At 37.1% G+C, this 12,824-nt stretch overlaps 1 protein-coding gene across 3 annotated transcripts in view; it reads right to left on the bottom strand.

The window, feature by feature from the left end:
• Window positions 1-2,306: 2,306 nt before the first annotated feature.
• Window positions 2,307-12,824, bottom strand: part of kcnq1.1 (potassium voltage-gated channel, KQT-like subfamily, member 1.1) — a 53,619-nt gene continuing 43,101 nt past the window's right edge. For all 3 annotated transcript variants that reach the window (XM_044355411.1, XM_044355412.1, XM_044355413.1), the window contains 6 exons: window positions 10,244-10,373; window positions 4,669-4,744; window positions 4,212-4,306; window positions 3,969-4,015; window positions 3,801-3,862; window positions 2,307-3,149 (listed from right to left, as the gene is read on the bottom strand). In XM_044355411.1, the coding sequence (XP_044211346.1) occupies window positions 2,886-3,149; window positions 3,801-3,862; window positions 3,969-4,015; window positions 4,212-4,306; window positions 4,669-4,744; window positions 10,244-10,373 (674 nt within the window). In that variant the 3' untranslated portion in view covers window positions 2,307-2,885. The remainder of the gene's footprint in view (window positions 3,150-3,800; window positions 3,863-3,968; window positions 4,016-4,211; window positions 4,307-4,668; window positions 4,745-10,243; window positions 10,374-12,824) is intronic.

Raw genomic sequence — 12,824 nt, 5'->3', positions numbered from 1 at the left:
ATTAAAAGTACAAAAACACTCAATCTAAAAGCTGCTGTGATAACTTTATGGCATAAAAAACTCACTCTGGAGTTCTATAATTGCAGACACTTAGGTTTCAGATGACTAGTTTTTCAATATGACCGCAATCTTATGAAAAAGTACATCTTTGGTTTTATGCTGACTTTATGGCAACTACAGATGACTTAGCTAATAATAACTGTCTCTCTAAAGTTGTGGAAAAATCAATTCAAGTTGCGAGTTGGCAATCGAAAGAAGAAAAAAAAAAACGTTTTAAAGTAATTGCATTTTCTGGCTTGTATTATGAGATGTTTCATAATCACAATTATAAGGACTGTGCTGTCAGGCTTAAAATTATATCCGTTAATAAGAACTGTAACTGCCACATTAGCCCATTAGAAAGGTCACATCCCACAGAAAGCATATTCACTCCCACAGTGTTGGGGCTTCAGCTCTAAAGAATTTCAAGCGACCATCTGGCCGGAGAGCAGGACAATGGCCACAAAGCAGAGTGTGCCATCTATTTCACCTGCAAATCAGCCTTTGGAGGTCTTCAACCCCCCAGATCTTTCCTCAACTTTTCTCTTTTCACTTGGGCCCTTTTCATAGTCAAAGCAGCTATTATCATTGACATGTGCCCAAACCAATTCTACTAATGTTTATTCTCACTTTGGCTCATGTTTATTCGTGTGCCACCTTCGCAAGAACACTGCATTTATATTTACATACATGCACAAAAGAAAGAGCAAACATCAGATTTACATTTTTAACTATCTAAAGACTAAGGATGACCATGTTAACTACTATTATTTCTGCACTGGTGATCTTATGATCTTAGATCTACAGTCAAACTGTCCCATGGGTCCAAAGGGTCCCATGGGTTCCCAGTTTCCCACCCACTACCTTAATTAAACTCCCTCAGCAATTTATACTACAAGCTGCTCAGTACATCACCAGCAAATAAATCCTACATTAACAATTAATACTGCGGTGATTGTGTTAGCTGATATTGCAGAATGTATGTTACACTCAGCCGTGGAAACAGCGTTAAACCTCAAGATTATAGCTTTTTTTTTATCAGGCTTTGATCCAATTGTCAAAAATAATCAGATTTGCAATATGGAAATTGCAGGGAAGGAAGCCATCTAAGTGTAGTTTGGCTGTTCTTTGACATATATATCCAGTCAAGTACCAGTCAATGGCCTTATGTATAAGGCATTCAGGAATCAGGGATCCAAAAGTTTGGAGGATTTAAGTGAAACCCATCAAAAGCATTAAAAATGGTCCACACAGTTGCATCTTTGTACATTTATAGCTTAATAGCATCTTAGTCACCATCTGGAGTTACCCTACCTACTACTGATGAAGTGATGAAGAAGTGTAGTTTATGTATGACAGTATGCTGAACTACTACTGTATAACTTTTCTTTTTCCAGTATGTTTGTTCATTTTTTTTAACATGTTTTCTCTTTTGTTTCTTTGTTTTATGTGTAAAAAAATATGAAAACCAATACATTTATTCAAGCAAAAGAAAAAAAAAATAGCATCTTTGTAAATTGTAGCCTTATATCCAAATATTTTTACATTAACTAATCAATGATGCATCTAAGGCAATTTAGTTTTACTGTTGTTTAGATGGATGGATACTCCTCATTGTTTATTGTTTATGACTGCTGTAATGATTTCCTGTCCCAATACCCCAGATAGCACTAATTACCTCAAAAAAAAAAAAAAAAGTTTTCAAACCTCCACACCCTAATGAAACTCTCCCCTCACCCACCTCCTGATCAACACAAAGGCCAACCACACTCAGCACACTTTAGGAGGGTGGAGCCCATTGTTGTGGACACTAGAGGCAGATGGTCATTTGGGCCTTTTCTCCACATGGCCACTTGTGTGAAGGAATGCCTGGACACCCCATGGATGGCTAGCAGGGAAAAGGTCACCATCTGCCGCCCAAAGGTCACCTGTCTAAAGACCATGGTATTAGCCATGCTTTTGGCTATTTCCATAAGTCAGTGAGGACACAACATAGCAACCCCCACCTCACAGTGATAAAGGAAATTCTGCTGCCAACACGAGTGAAGAGTGAATCGAAGGAAACAGCCACTTGAAAGATTCCTCTTGAACTGAAAGGTGAACCATCCATTTGATTGATGACTGAGGAGGAAAAAGTGTAGCTTCATGTTTTCTATCAAACCTCTGGCAATAGAAAAAAAAAAAAACTAATTTAAACTGAAATATTTTTCTTATCTGTTATAGTCAGAGTTCCCTAAAGGCACCAGACACATCACACAGAGGCATCATAATTACTACAATCTTTTATTGCTATAGAATATCTCTAAACATTTACAAAAACAAGTGAGACAAAATCAAAACGGTGAAAACAGCTTTTGATTGAACTAAAAATTTTCAAATGAAATATTGAAATTTAAGGCCTCACCATGAAGATACATGCATTTAAAATTTAATATTACTTCAAAAGAGTATAGCATATTGAATCACAGTTACACAATGCCATGGCAGTGGCAATGTCTTTGGCATTACCCTGAATGAATTTCAAGTAGGTATAATACTCATAAAAGGCATCTAACAATTCCTATCAATTCTAAGGAACTTTGCACTCCAAGAAGATCAAACTAATGCTGATGTGATATGCTGAGAAATGAGTGTCGAAACATTGGTTATGATGTTTCTCTCACACATATGTCCCATATATTCCACATGATGAGACATTCCACATATATATCATGCTGTCAACAATCAGCAAAGCAGCTGCTAGCTGCTTAAATAGATAGATAGATAGATAGATAGATAGATAGATAGATAGATAGATAGATAGATAGATAGATAGATAGATAGATAGATAGATTTGGTTTCAGGTTTCAGCTCTCCTCCTGACTGGTGGTGGGGTTGAGGGGAGGGTTGGGACAGGCAGCGGTGCTGGCAGTGTTAGAGGAGAAGGACGAGGGTGATGAAGACAGCTGGTCATAGCTTGGCAGGCTGTCCTGACTGGGGAGGACGTTGATGGTCCGTCCAAGCCGTGGCCTCGGCCTGCCTCCACCTTCGCCCCCACCGACGTCCCTCTGGTCTAGCAGAAAGGCAAGGGACTCTGCGATGCAGTTCAGCGTCTGGTCCATGTGTGTTATCTACAAGAGTTGAATCAAATATTGATGAAAGAAACCTTTCAAAATTACATGCTGGCCCAGATTTGAATTCACTGCTAATTATGCTTTTTAGTCATTCAAACAAAATTAAATACGTTTGGGAGCATCTGTGAGTTCAAACACAGGAGAATATACCAATTATGTCATTCATGTAATTTAACTGCCTTGTGTGAGACAAAATACATTATAGTACGCATGGTTTATTATGGTGCATTCAAGCAAAATTGAATTTCAAGAATAATTTGTAATTAACATTAAAATTCATTACAGGTTTAACAGACAAAACAGAGCTTTAGGATTATAGTTTTATACACGGTGGCAAGGCAGAAATGTGATACACTCTTGGGGTGGGTGTTGGGGAGGTGGTTGTGATGCAGCATTTTTGTTTGGCATTTTAAGATTTCTGTTTTCTCACACCAGAACTAGCAAACTTATAAAGTTTTATATTTAAATTAACAAGAGCAGAGCCACATGTATAGTGGACCTGCAAGTGTACTGTCGATATCCTCTTGAGAGAAAGCTTATTTGTTAGTTTGGCTAAAGCAAAAAATTTGAATAAAAGACAAACCCAGCCAGATTGAAAAGTTCAATGAATATTGTTCTTATTTCCCACTGAGGTTGCACACGTCCCACCTTTTCCTCCATCCTGTTTAGTCTGGATCCAATAGAGTTGGTGCCTTTGTCTTTGGCTCTGTCTTCAGAGGGAGACAATAGTCAAGTAAATAACAAGACATGAGGATCAGGACTGTGGTTTGCTCCATAGTTAATATATTTTAAGAGAGCAGTGAAGTGATTCATTACCTGTACCCGACTGGAACAAAGTTATCTTCCCTAATGAGTGGTCCAGTCTGAGAGAAACAATGAGAGGCTCAAGTCAGGGGAATATGTTTACATGCTCTCTCTGCATCTGCATCTCTCATTTTCTTACTGTCTTCCCTTAATGAGATTTTGCATGCAAAAGAAAAAAAAAAAAAAAAAACATCTGTTCATGCATTACTCAGTTGATGTAATTCATATCAAGCTTATCTAAGTTAAATTATGTACCTTCTCTGCAGCTCCTTGATTCGCACCATGAGGTTGAGGTGACCCTGGGAGTATTGCTCAATCACGTCTCGAACATCATATGGCTTACGAGCTTGCTATAAAAAAGGCTTGGAATTGTTAAATCAAGAAATAAAACCTCCAAAAAATACAGCACTAGGGTTTATGCAATTTTCCTCAGGCACTAGTCAATCTATTTTGTGAACCTCTTCAAAATCCCTGCTTACTTTTTGCACACATGATAAATTAATATAAATGATAAATTAATCAGTCTTAATGAGCATAAGAAAATGATGACACTGAAAAACCTCCAGTTAGTTTCACAAGTACTGTGAGGATGCAGATGGGTTTTTCAATTTCAGCTTATTTTTTTTAAAAATAAAAGATGTCTGAAAAGCAACAGTTTTCCAATGTGCATAAATTAAAAAAGTTATTCACAATACAATACTGTCATACTGACCTGGAAATTTCTCTTAGCCACAAAATAGCGCATTCTCTGGATCACCCGGATGGCTTTTCGGTGAGACTCGGTCAGTCTGTGAAAGGGTTTGATATGACCATTCAGTACACAGTATCCCTTGATTTCTATCTTTGAATTGTTTATGCCAAGGCTAAAAAACGTTGCCAAAGGCTACCTAATAATTATCGGGGTAAATCAACACAAGGTCGTAGCTCTCACCTGTAGCCCCCAAGCTGTGGGCAGACAGCATGTTGTGTCAGTGGTATTGAAAAGTATCTAAATGGACTTAAGTGGCATTTGCAGTTTACATGTTTACATGCTGTTTAATGTGCTGCAGCTGGGCAGATAATTAGCTATAAACTACAAACTGACATTAATGATGCACTTTTCTCCAGTGAATGTTTATTTGGCGGCTTGTTCAACAAGCTAAGGTGCAGGACAAGACAAGAAGTGTTCCTGTTTGCAAGTTAGATAATAAGGACACTATAGCATGAAAGCTAATGTTAGCTAATGTGCTCTGTTGTGTTGTGTAGCAGACTGGTTGTCTGGCTGTTAGTCAGTGTGATCATCTGCTCTGTCAATGATAGAACGCTGACGTTATGCACATATGGTTTAAAGGACGGGTTCACAATTGTTCAAGTCTGTCTTAAAACAATAGTCAGGTGCCCATATAACCACTGAAACAGGTTTTGCTTGCTGTAATCATTCCTCCTGTTCATACTGACCATTAGAAGATCCCCTCCTAATGCGCTTTCAATGTAAGTGATGGGAGCCAAAATCCACAGTCCTCATTTTGTGCAAAAAGGTATTAAAACGTTTATCCTAAGCTAATAGGAGGCTCCAGGCTTCAAATTAGTCAAATCAAGTCAATATCTGTCCAATTTACAGCCTTTTTAGTACAAAACTCCCTCTTTTTGTTAATATGCTTCCAAAAAGACTAACTTCGGAAGATATCCACTTGATTTGATTAAATCAGATTGCTGAAGTTTCATATTAACTTCAGATAAACTTTCTGAATCCATTTTTGCTCAAACAAGGAGTACATGTTGTCTCCCATCACGTACATGGTGAGCACATTCGGAGGGGATCTTCTAAAGGTCAGTATGAACAGGAGGAATGATTGCAGCAAGCAAAACCTATTTCAGCGTTCTACGTAGATGAAATTCTTCATCTATTAGTTGGTATTCCAACATATTAATGCAAACACAGGTGGTGACATCATGAAAACAAGTTTTTTTGTCTAAAAGGAGAGCACAGAAAATGTGGTATTCAGAGTAGATATGACTGTTAAATAGACTATTTAATTTCATTTGGACTTTTAATAATGGAGCTTAATGCAGTGAAATGAGACCATAAATTACTTTCAGAAAATGAACATATGTCCAATATAGATTAGTAAGTAATCACTCAAATGTTCATATTTTGTAACTTCTCCAAGGGAAAGTATTTTAACAGACTGCAGTGGGTACTGTTGATTTTTGTTTTTCTGCCAAAATTCCTGTATCAGAGAAAGAGTAAGAAAACATAACCCTGTAAAACCCTGTAAAAATTAGGTGAATCTTCCAAAAACACTGTTTAAACTTGTTTTATTTTTCGAGTTTAAAACATCTCAGTGTCTCTGTGGATCAATGAATAGATGGTTGACATGGCCTTCATACCCAAACTGTTACTGTTCCATCTATGTAATTGATTTTAAAATACCACTGGTTGTTTATAAAGCACTGAATGGTTTAGAGCCAAAAAACATCTCTGATCTGCTGTTACGTTATGAACCATCCAGACCTCTTAGGTCGTCTGGGACAGGTCTGCTTTCTGTCCCCAGAGTCAAAACTAAACACGGAGTGGCAACGTTCAGTATTTATGCTCCACATATCTGGAACAAACTCCCAGAGAACTGCAGGTCTGCTGCAACTCTCAGTTGTTTTAAATCAAGACTGAAGACGTTTCCTCCTAAATCCAATAATTATTAATTTCTTACACAGCACGGTAACTTTTATTCTTGCATTTTATACCTGTCTTATTCTATTTTAGCTTGTTTTTGTTTGCTATTCACTTGGCTTTTTAATGACTGTTTTTAATTGTATTTAAGTGTCCTTTCTATGATGTGTTTCTTTTGCACTTTGTCTCGATGCTTTTCATGTTTTATGTAAGGCACTTTTACATAAAACATTGCCTTGTTGCTGAAATGTGCTATATAAATAAACTTGCCTTGCCTCGCCTTACATCAAAAGCTTCTCACTTTTGGTTTGTTTGCCTTTGAATATGATCCAAGGTGAGTTACAGTTAGGACAAAGGACTGGTGTTTTGGGGGATCTGTGTGTATATCTGAAAATCATTAGCTAAAAGCCCAGAGTAATTGTAGCACATTTAGCCTCCATTATTATGTTGTGGGGATTATTGAGGTGCTATTACTCATCAGGGTTGATTACCCTGGAAAGCTGTGAATGAGTGTCAAGACTGCAGAGGAGCAAGGTCTGTGTGTCTCATAATGGGTCCATCTATTTTCTTCCACAGGCGATGCTATCATCTCATTTTCAAATGCAGCTTTCATAGTATTTTCTCAAATTACCACTATATCATGAAATGTAAATACTGTGCTCTGTGAGCTACTATACAGTAGAAATCCATTTTCCACCACAAAAGGATTATGTGGTGGTGATATAACCAGAAATAGATAGTGGGTTGAATGGGTACACACATTTTCTTTCCACTTTTATGACAGATGTTTTACAATTACAGAAGAGACTGAAGAGTGAACATGTCTTATCTTTACTCTGATACTGATGAACATGTGTAAATCTGAACCTAACTCTAAGGTTATTATCTTTGAAGGAATAGTTTGACATTTTGGGAAACACTGTTTCGCTTTTCATTGCTTGCTGGGAATTAAATGATAAGATAGATACCACAGACATGTCTGTCATCTGTTTAATATCAAACTGGAGCTAGGAGTCAGTTAGCTTAGCGTACCACCAGTGGTGAAATGTAACTAAGTACATTTACTCAAGTTCAGTTTTGAAGTACTTTTATTTGAGTTTACTTTATACATCCACTCCACTTCATGTCAGAGGAACATATTGTACTTTTTACTCCACATCTCTACATTTATTTCACAGCTGTAGTTAGTAGTTACTTTTCAGATCAGTATTTTACATGTAAAACAGATGATGTATTCTATAATTTTTACATTTGTAATTAATTTAGATCTCTTTGTAGAGATCTGTTTCCACCTTGACATTAAAGGGCAGTTTTCTGTTGATCAGTGTCAAAAAATCCACATTAAATCCACTTTCAATGTTTCAATGTTTTATGAAAACAAAACATGACTTTTTACAGACACTATATACAATATATATATACAGTATAATACATACATATAACACTTAGTGGGGATATTTTGCATAATGAGTACTTTTATTTTCAATATTCTGAGTACATTTTGCAACTAATACTTTTATATGTTTACTTCTAAGAGTAAAAACGTCAACTTGCAGTTTTATGTGGGGTTGTAAGACGAAAAATTTCTTTGCCAGGATCAATAATTTCCTGGAATCTTTGCTGGTTTTGCCCGGCAACCTCACAGTAATGACAAGACTCCTGGATCCAGGTTCATATTAAACAGACAAATATTAGAGTGGCATAAATCTTCTAACTCATGGCAAGAAAGCAAGTAAGCATGTTACCCAAAATGTTGAACTTTTCATTATCAATCCCAAAGTTTGATTAGAGTCATAGCATTTTTTAGCAAAAGTCGTTTAATGTATTTGCACTCTGTAGTTGCCTCTTTATGTAGTAGTCATCATTGTTACTGATGAAGTGGCCTCCAATGCACAAGTGACTCATAGGAAATGATGAATGCATGCACTGGATGTGATGTGAACGCCGATGCATGCTCGGATTTCACGGAATGTGGAATGCATCATTTGATCTTTAGTTTAGTATTACTGCACCAGTGTTAACCATCTTCTTTACTCTTACTCTCCTTCTTCTTTATTAAAACAATTGGATGAATCCTCGCAGTCAAAGCTATTTTTAGATACACAAGTGGCTCTTCTTCTGTTGTCTTTCTAACAGGGTAGCCTCTCAATGCGTATTTGCTGCCCCCAGTGGTCGATACACGTAATTTAAAACAGATCTCTGGGACTTGTCGCCAAATTATCCAAGACTGAAATCTGAAGGATCATAATTTCACAGAGATCAAAAATGTTTTTAGAAGTGAAGACTGTTTAATTTAATTCAGCTACAAAGTTAAAAGTGCATCTGCTGTGTACATCTTGTATGTTTCAGTACTTCTCCTACTTTCTGAAAAGGTACTCTTTTCTCTTACTGGTCATTTCCCTATTTGTAGAGCAGGGAGACCTTTAAACAGTACCATTTCTGTTTGATATTAACTAACTTGTTTCCATTGATCAACAGTGTCTGTCATTCTTTGATAGCTCAGAAAGTTAAGTTTATGATCCGTGTTGAGGGTAACACTTTAATCACATCATATTTCTCAGTAAGCACCAACATTTTCAGTACAGTTACTGTCCTAGTAGAAATTACTCTATTCTAGTTTCAACAACTGTGCTTCAATGTATTTTGCCTTTGCTTGTTGCCCCTTCAGTTTCAGCTTTTGTACTGTTTTTTTCTCTTGCTTATAGTCCAAATATTTCATTAAAAGGAATTAATAGAGACAACATGAGAAACATGAAATATTTTTCAAGGAAGCTCTAACTTTTACCCCCCACCTACCTACCTACCACAATCCCAACTTTCTGTTTCACTTTAAAGGCCATGTCTACTGTGTTATTGCAGGTGTCACTTCTGTTTGTTTGGTGACCAAAGTGTGGCAGTTTTGTTAAAATTCTCAATTCCCCATTCTTCTTCAATTTAGCAAAACATATTGCACTGTCATGTCAAAATAAAGTAAATAGAGAAATAGGACTTCTGTGAACCATTCCAAATAAGGAACCTATGCTGCATCTTAGATTTACAACAATGTTGTGAGCGTTCTCCACAGTTGTAGACAATTTGGAATTCAATCTGCGGCTCATCTTGAAATTGAAAAGGTTTTCACAGAAATTCGACAAACCTGCTGAAAAGAACCCCATTTTTCAAGCTTATGTTAACTCACTGTTGTCTCGTCATGGATGAAACAAGCAATAGTATTTCACAATGGTTCCATTTAGCATGAGATGTGATGTGGCATTGCTCTATGAGAACAGCTGGTTACGTATTTAGTCAGCAGAGCACAGAGTGATCTTTGCCAACAACGTTGCTGCATGCAAATCCCACTCTGCATCATTACCCCACCGTTTAGACAGGAAGTCCCATGGGTCAAAACTGTCGCACCACTTGTTTCACTTACTGTGCACTTACATTACGATGCAGTTACTTAACACTCATTTCCTCATATCAGTCTCAGTCTCTCACTGTGCAAGTGCTTTAGCAAACATAATGCTGCTTTTCCCAAACAGAGAATCATTATAGAGCAGAGACAGAAGTGCTCAGGGCTTTGACAGATTACAAAAGTTAACACTTGCACGTAAGCACAGCATCATTACAATGGCAGAGTGGTGGTGATAGAACTCACTGTGACACTGAGGTGGCAGGAGCCAGTTCACTTTCTCGCTCCGACTCCAGCTCCAGGTCATCTGCAAAACTGCAGTTTCTCCGGAGGGGACCAGGTGAGTGAACGTCCAAAAGGCCAGGACTTCTTTTCACTGTAGATTCACAAACAGGGATACACACACACACACGCACACACGCACGCACACACAAACGCGCACACAGACAGACACAGACACAAACACACGCGCACACACACACACACACACACATATATACTGGACTTTCATAATCAACATATCTGTGCAGCAAAAAATGTACAGTGATGCTGCTGATAGAGCTCTGTTCACCAACCTGAGCTGGGTTTTTTGTTATTATTTGGTAATTGTGAAATTCATTCATTATATTGCTCTTTCTAGTTCCAAAGAAGAAATATTTCATACTGAACACTGCACGTTCAGTATAAAATAAAGACATAAAATATGCCAAAGCAGCAGCTTTGCAAAGTCCCCAATGATTTGGAGGAGGTTTCCTCATTGTGGGAATGTTATGACCTCGTGTGACCTGTGACTCCTTCTGTGCTGTTTTGGATTATGACAGAACTATTACTTTCAGATGGGAAAACAGTTTTAGAGTTTACAGCCACATTCGTCAGGCCAATACTGGAAAAAAGGTGACACTAAGCCTGAGGCCAGGTAAGGCAGATGGTTTATATTATTAAATATTGTAGATACTATAGTGCCGTAGCTGATTATTTATTCTGTGAAGGCCTGATATATAATACGGTTAATTATTTTGTAGTACAGGAAGAAATTATACATAAACAAACAATAAACACATAAGACATAAACACATAACAAAACATAGACTTCACCTATCTATTAATCCCCCACCCACGAACCAAAAAACAAACACAAGCACAAAAACAAACACAGGAAATGCGCATAACAGAGCTTTGGTACACTATGTCTCTAATTTTGGTTTCCAAATCAGTTATTTTATATCTGCAAGAAAACATTTCTGTGTTGCCAAAGCAAGCATATAATTTTCTCTTTGAAGAAGCAATAACTAAAATATAAGGCTGAGGTTCGAATCCCAAATTTGGCAACATGTGTCAAGCTCAGTTAGGGCCTGTATCACGAAGCGAGATTAGTAGGTTAACCAGCTATCTTTGGGCTTAACTTCCAGTATCACAAAACTGACTAATTTTTAACTGGGATAAATCACCATGGCAACTAATGCTGAACAGCTAACCTGCTCCAGAGCAGCCTGTCAACACCCTGACCACTGACCAATCAGAGTCATCATTCCTACAGGATCCTGACGATCCTGTGATATATATTTTTATAGGTCAGTAGAAACATTTTATTGTTTCAGGCTTTCTATTTCCACTCTGGTCTTAAAACAGAGCTTCTAAGAAATGGAGAGATTGTTAACGTTAATCATTAACAACGTTAATCACATGATAATGATTTTACATTTTAATCATGCAAAGTTTATTTTATCCCCAGAGTGATAGCTGACAGATTCCATCACCGCAGCTCAGAGTAACATGAGACAACTGTCTGATGATAATGGAAAATAAAAATGAAAGATTTGTCTTTTATTAGAAAAATAATCCACACACTGTTAATTGGCTCCCATGATTATAAATGCAACATTTTGCTCAGATAGACCTCGTCAGTCATTAACTACTTTTCCACACTTTGCTTCAGTAGCAGAAACAGTCTGGCATTACTTTTAAGATTTTTTATGTGCATGACAAACTCAGAATGGTTTCTTCATCATCCAATTAAATAGTAAATAACACTAACTCTATACTGAAGTAAATATAAAATAATACCTACATGTATTTTATTTTAGCCTACTTTTAATATGTGGAAATCATTTCTAGTGTTTCTACATCTTCTTATTCTGTTGTATGATTTCAAACGATTATTTACATGGTATCACTGTTTCATCTCATATCATATGAAGTACATCATTCATGGTTTTGATAAGGTGGCTCATAATTAACAACCCTGCCTCTGTCACATGAACACACTCATTAGCTGGATAAGAAAACCCAGAGTTGACTGAGCTAGTTGATAGCCAACTTCATGATACTGGTTATTCAGGTAGAGATACATGAGGTCACAAAGATATCCATATTTTATGCATGCAACAAAAATAAAAAGGGATAATATTAAAAATAAATATTAGGTAACTTCTATATTTACTGCACAATAAAGGGGATATTTTTAAATCTCATAGAGAACCAGGGAATCTCACTGACATCCAGAACTTTCTGAATGTCGTAGCCCTCTGCAGCGGTGAGAAGATGGCATAGTTGTTGTGGACGCCTGCTGTGTGTTTGAGTCTGTCACTGCAGTGTTTTGAAACTGCGTCAGCTAGCGTGTGTGTGATACAACTGGTCTTGATTTTGCTTCAATTTCAATATGTGAATATACAAACATGGTTTGAAAGGCGTCCGCTGTAAATGGACTTTGAATGGAATGGACTTAATTAGCGCTGTCAACCAGGACAGATGTGACACGACAAGCCATGACAAGCCAGTTTCTCAGTAACAGAATACACAGAGATCCTTTAATCATGGTTAATGTACT

This window comes from Thunnus albacares, chromosome 1 (assembly GCF_914725855.1).
Source record: "Thunnus albacares chromosome 1, fThuAlb1.1, whole genome shotgun sequence".
Lineage (NCBI taxonomy): Eukaryota > Metazoa > Chordata > Actinopteri > Scombriformes > Scombridae > Thunnus > Thunnus albacares.
The sequence above is the reverse complement of the archived record's forward strand: the minus strand, read 5'-3'. Positions and strand labels throughout refer to the sequence as shown.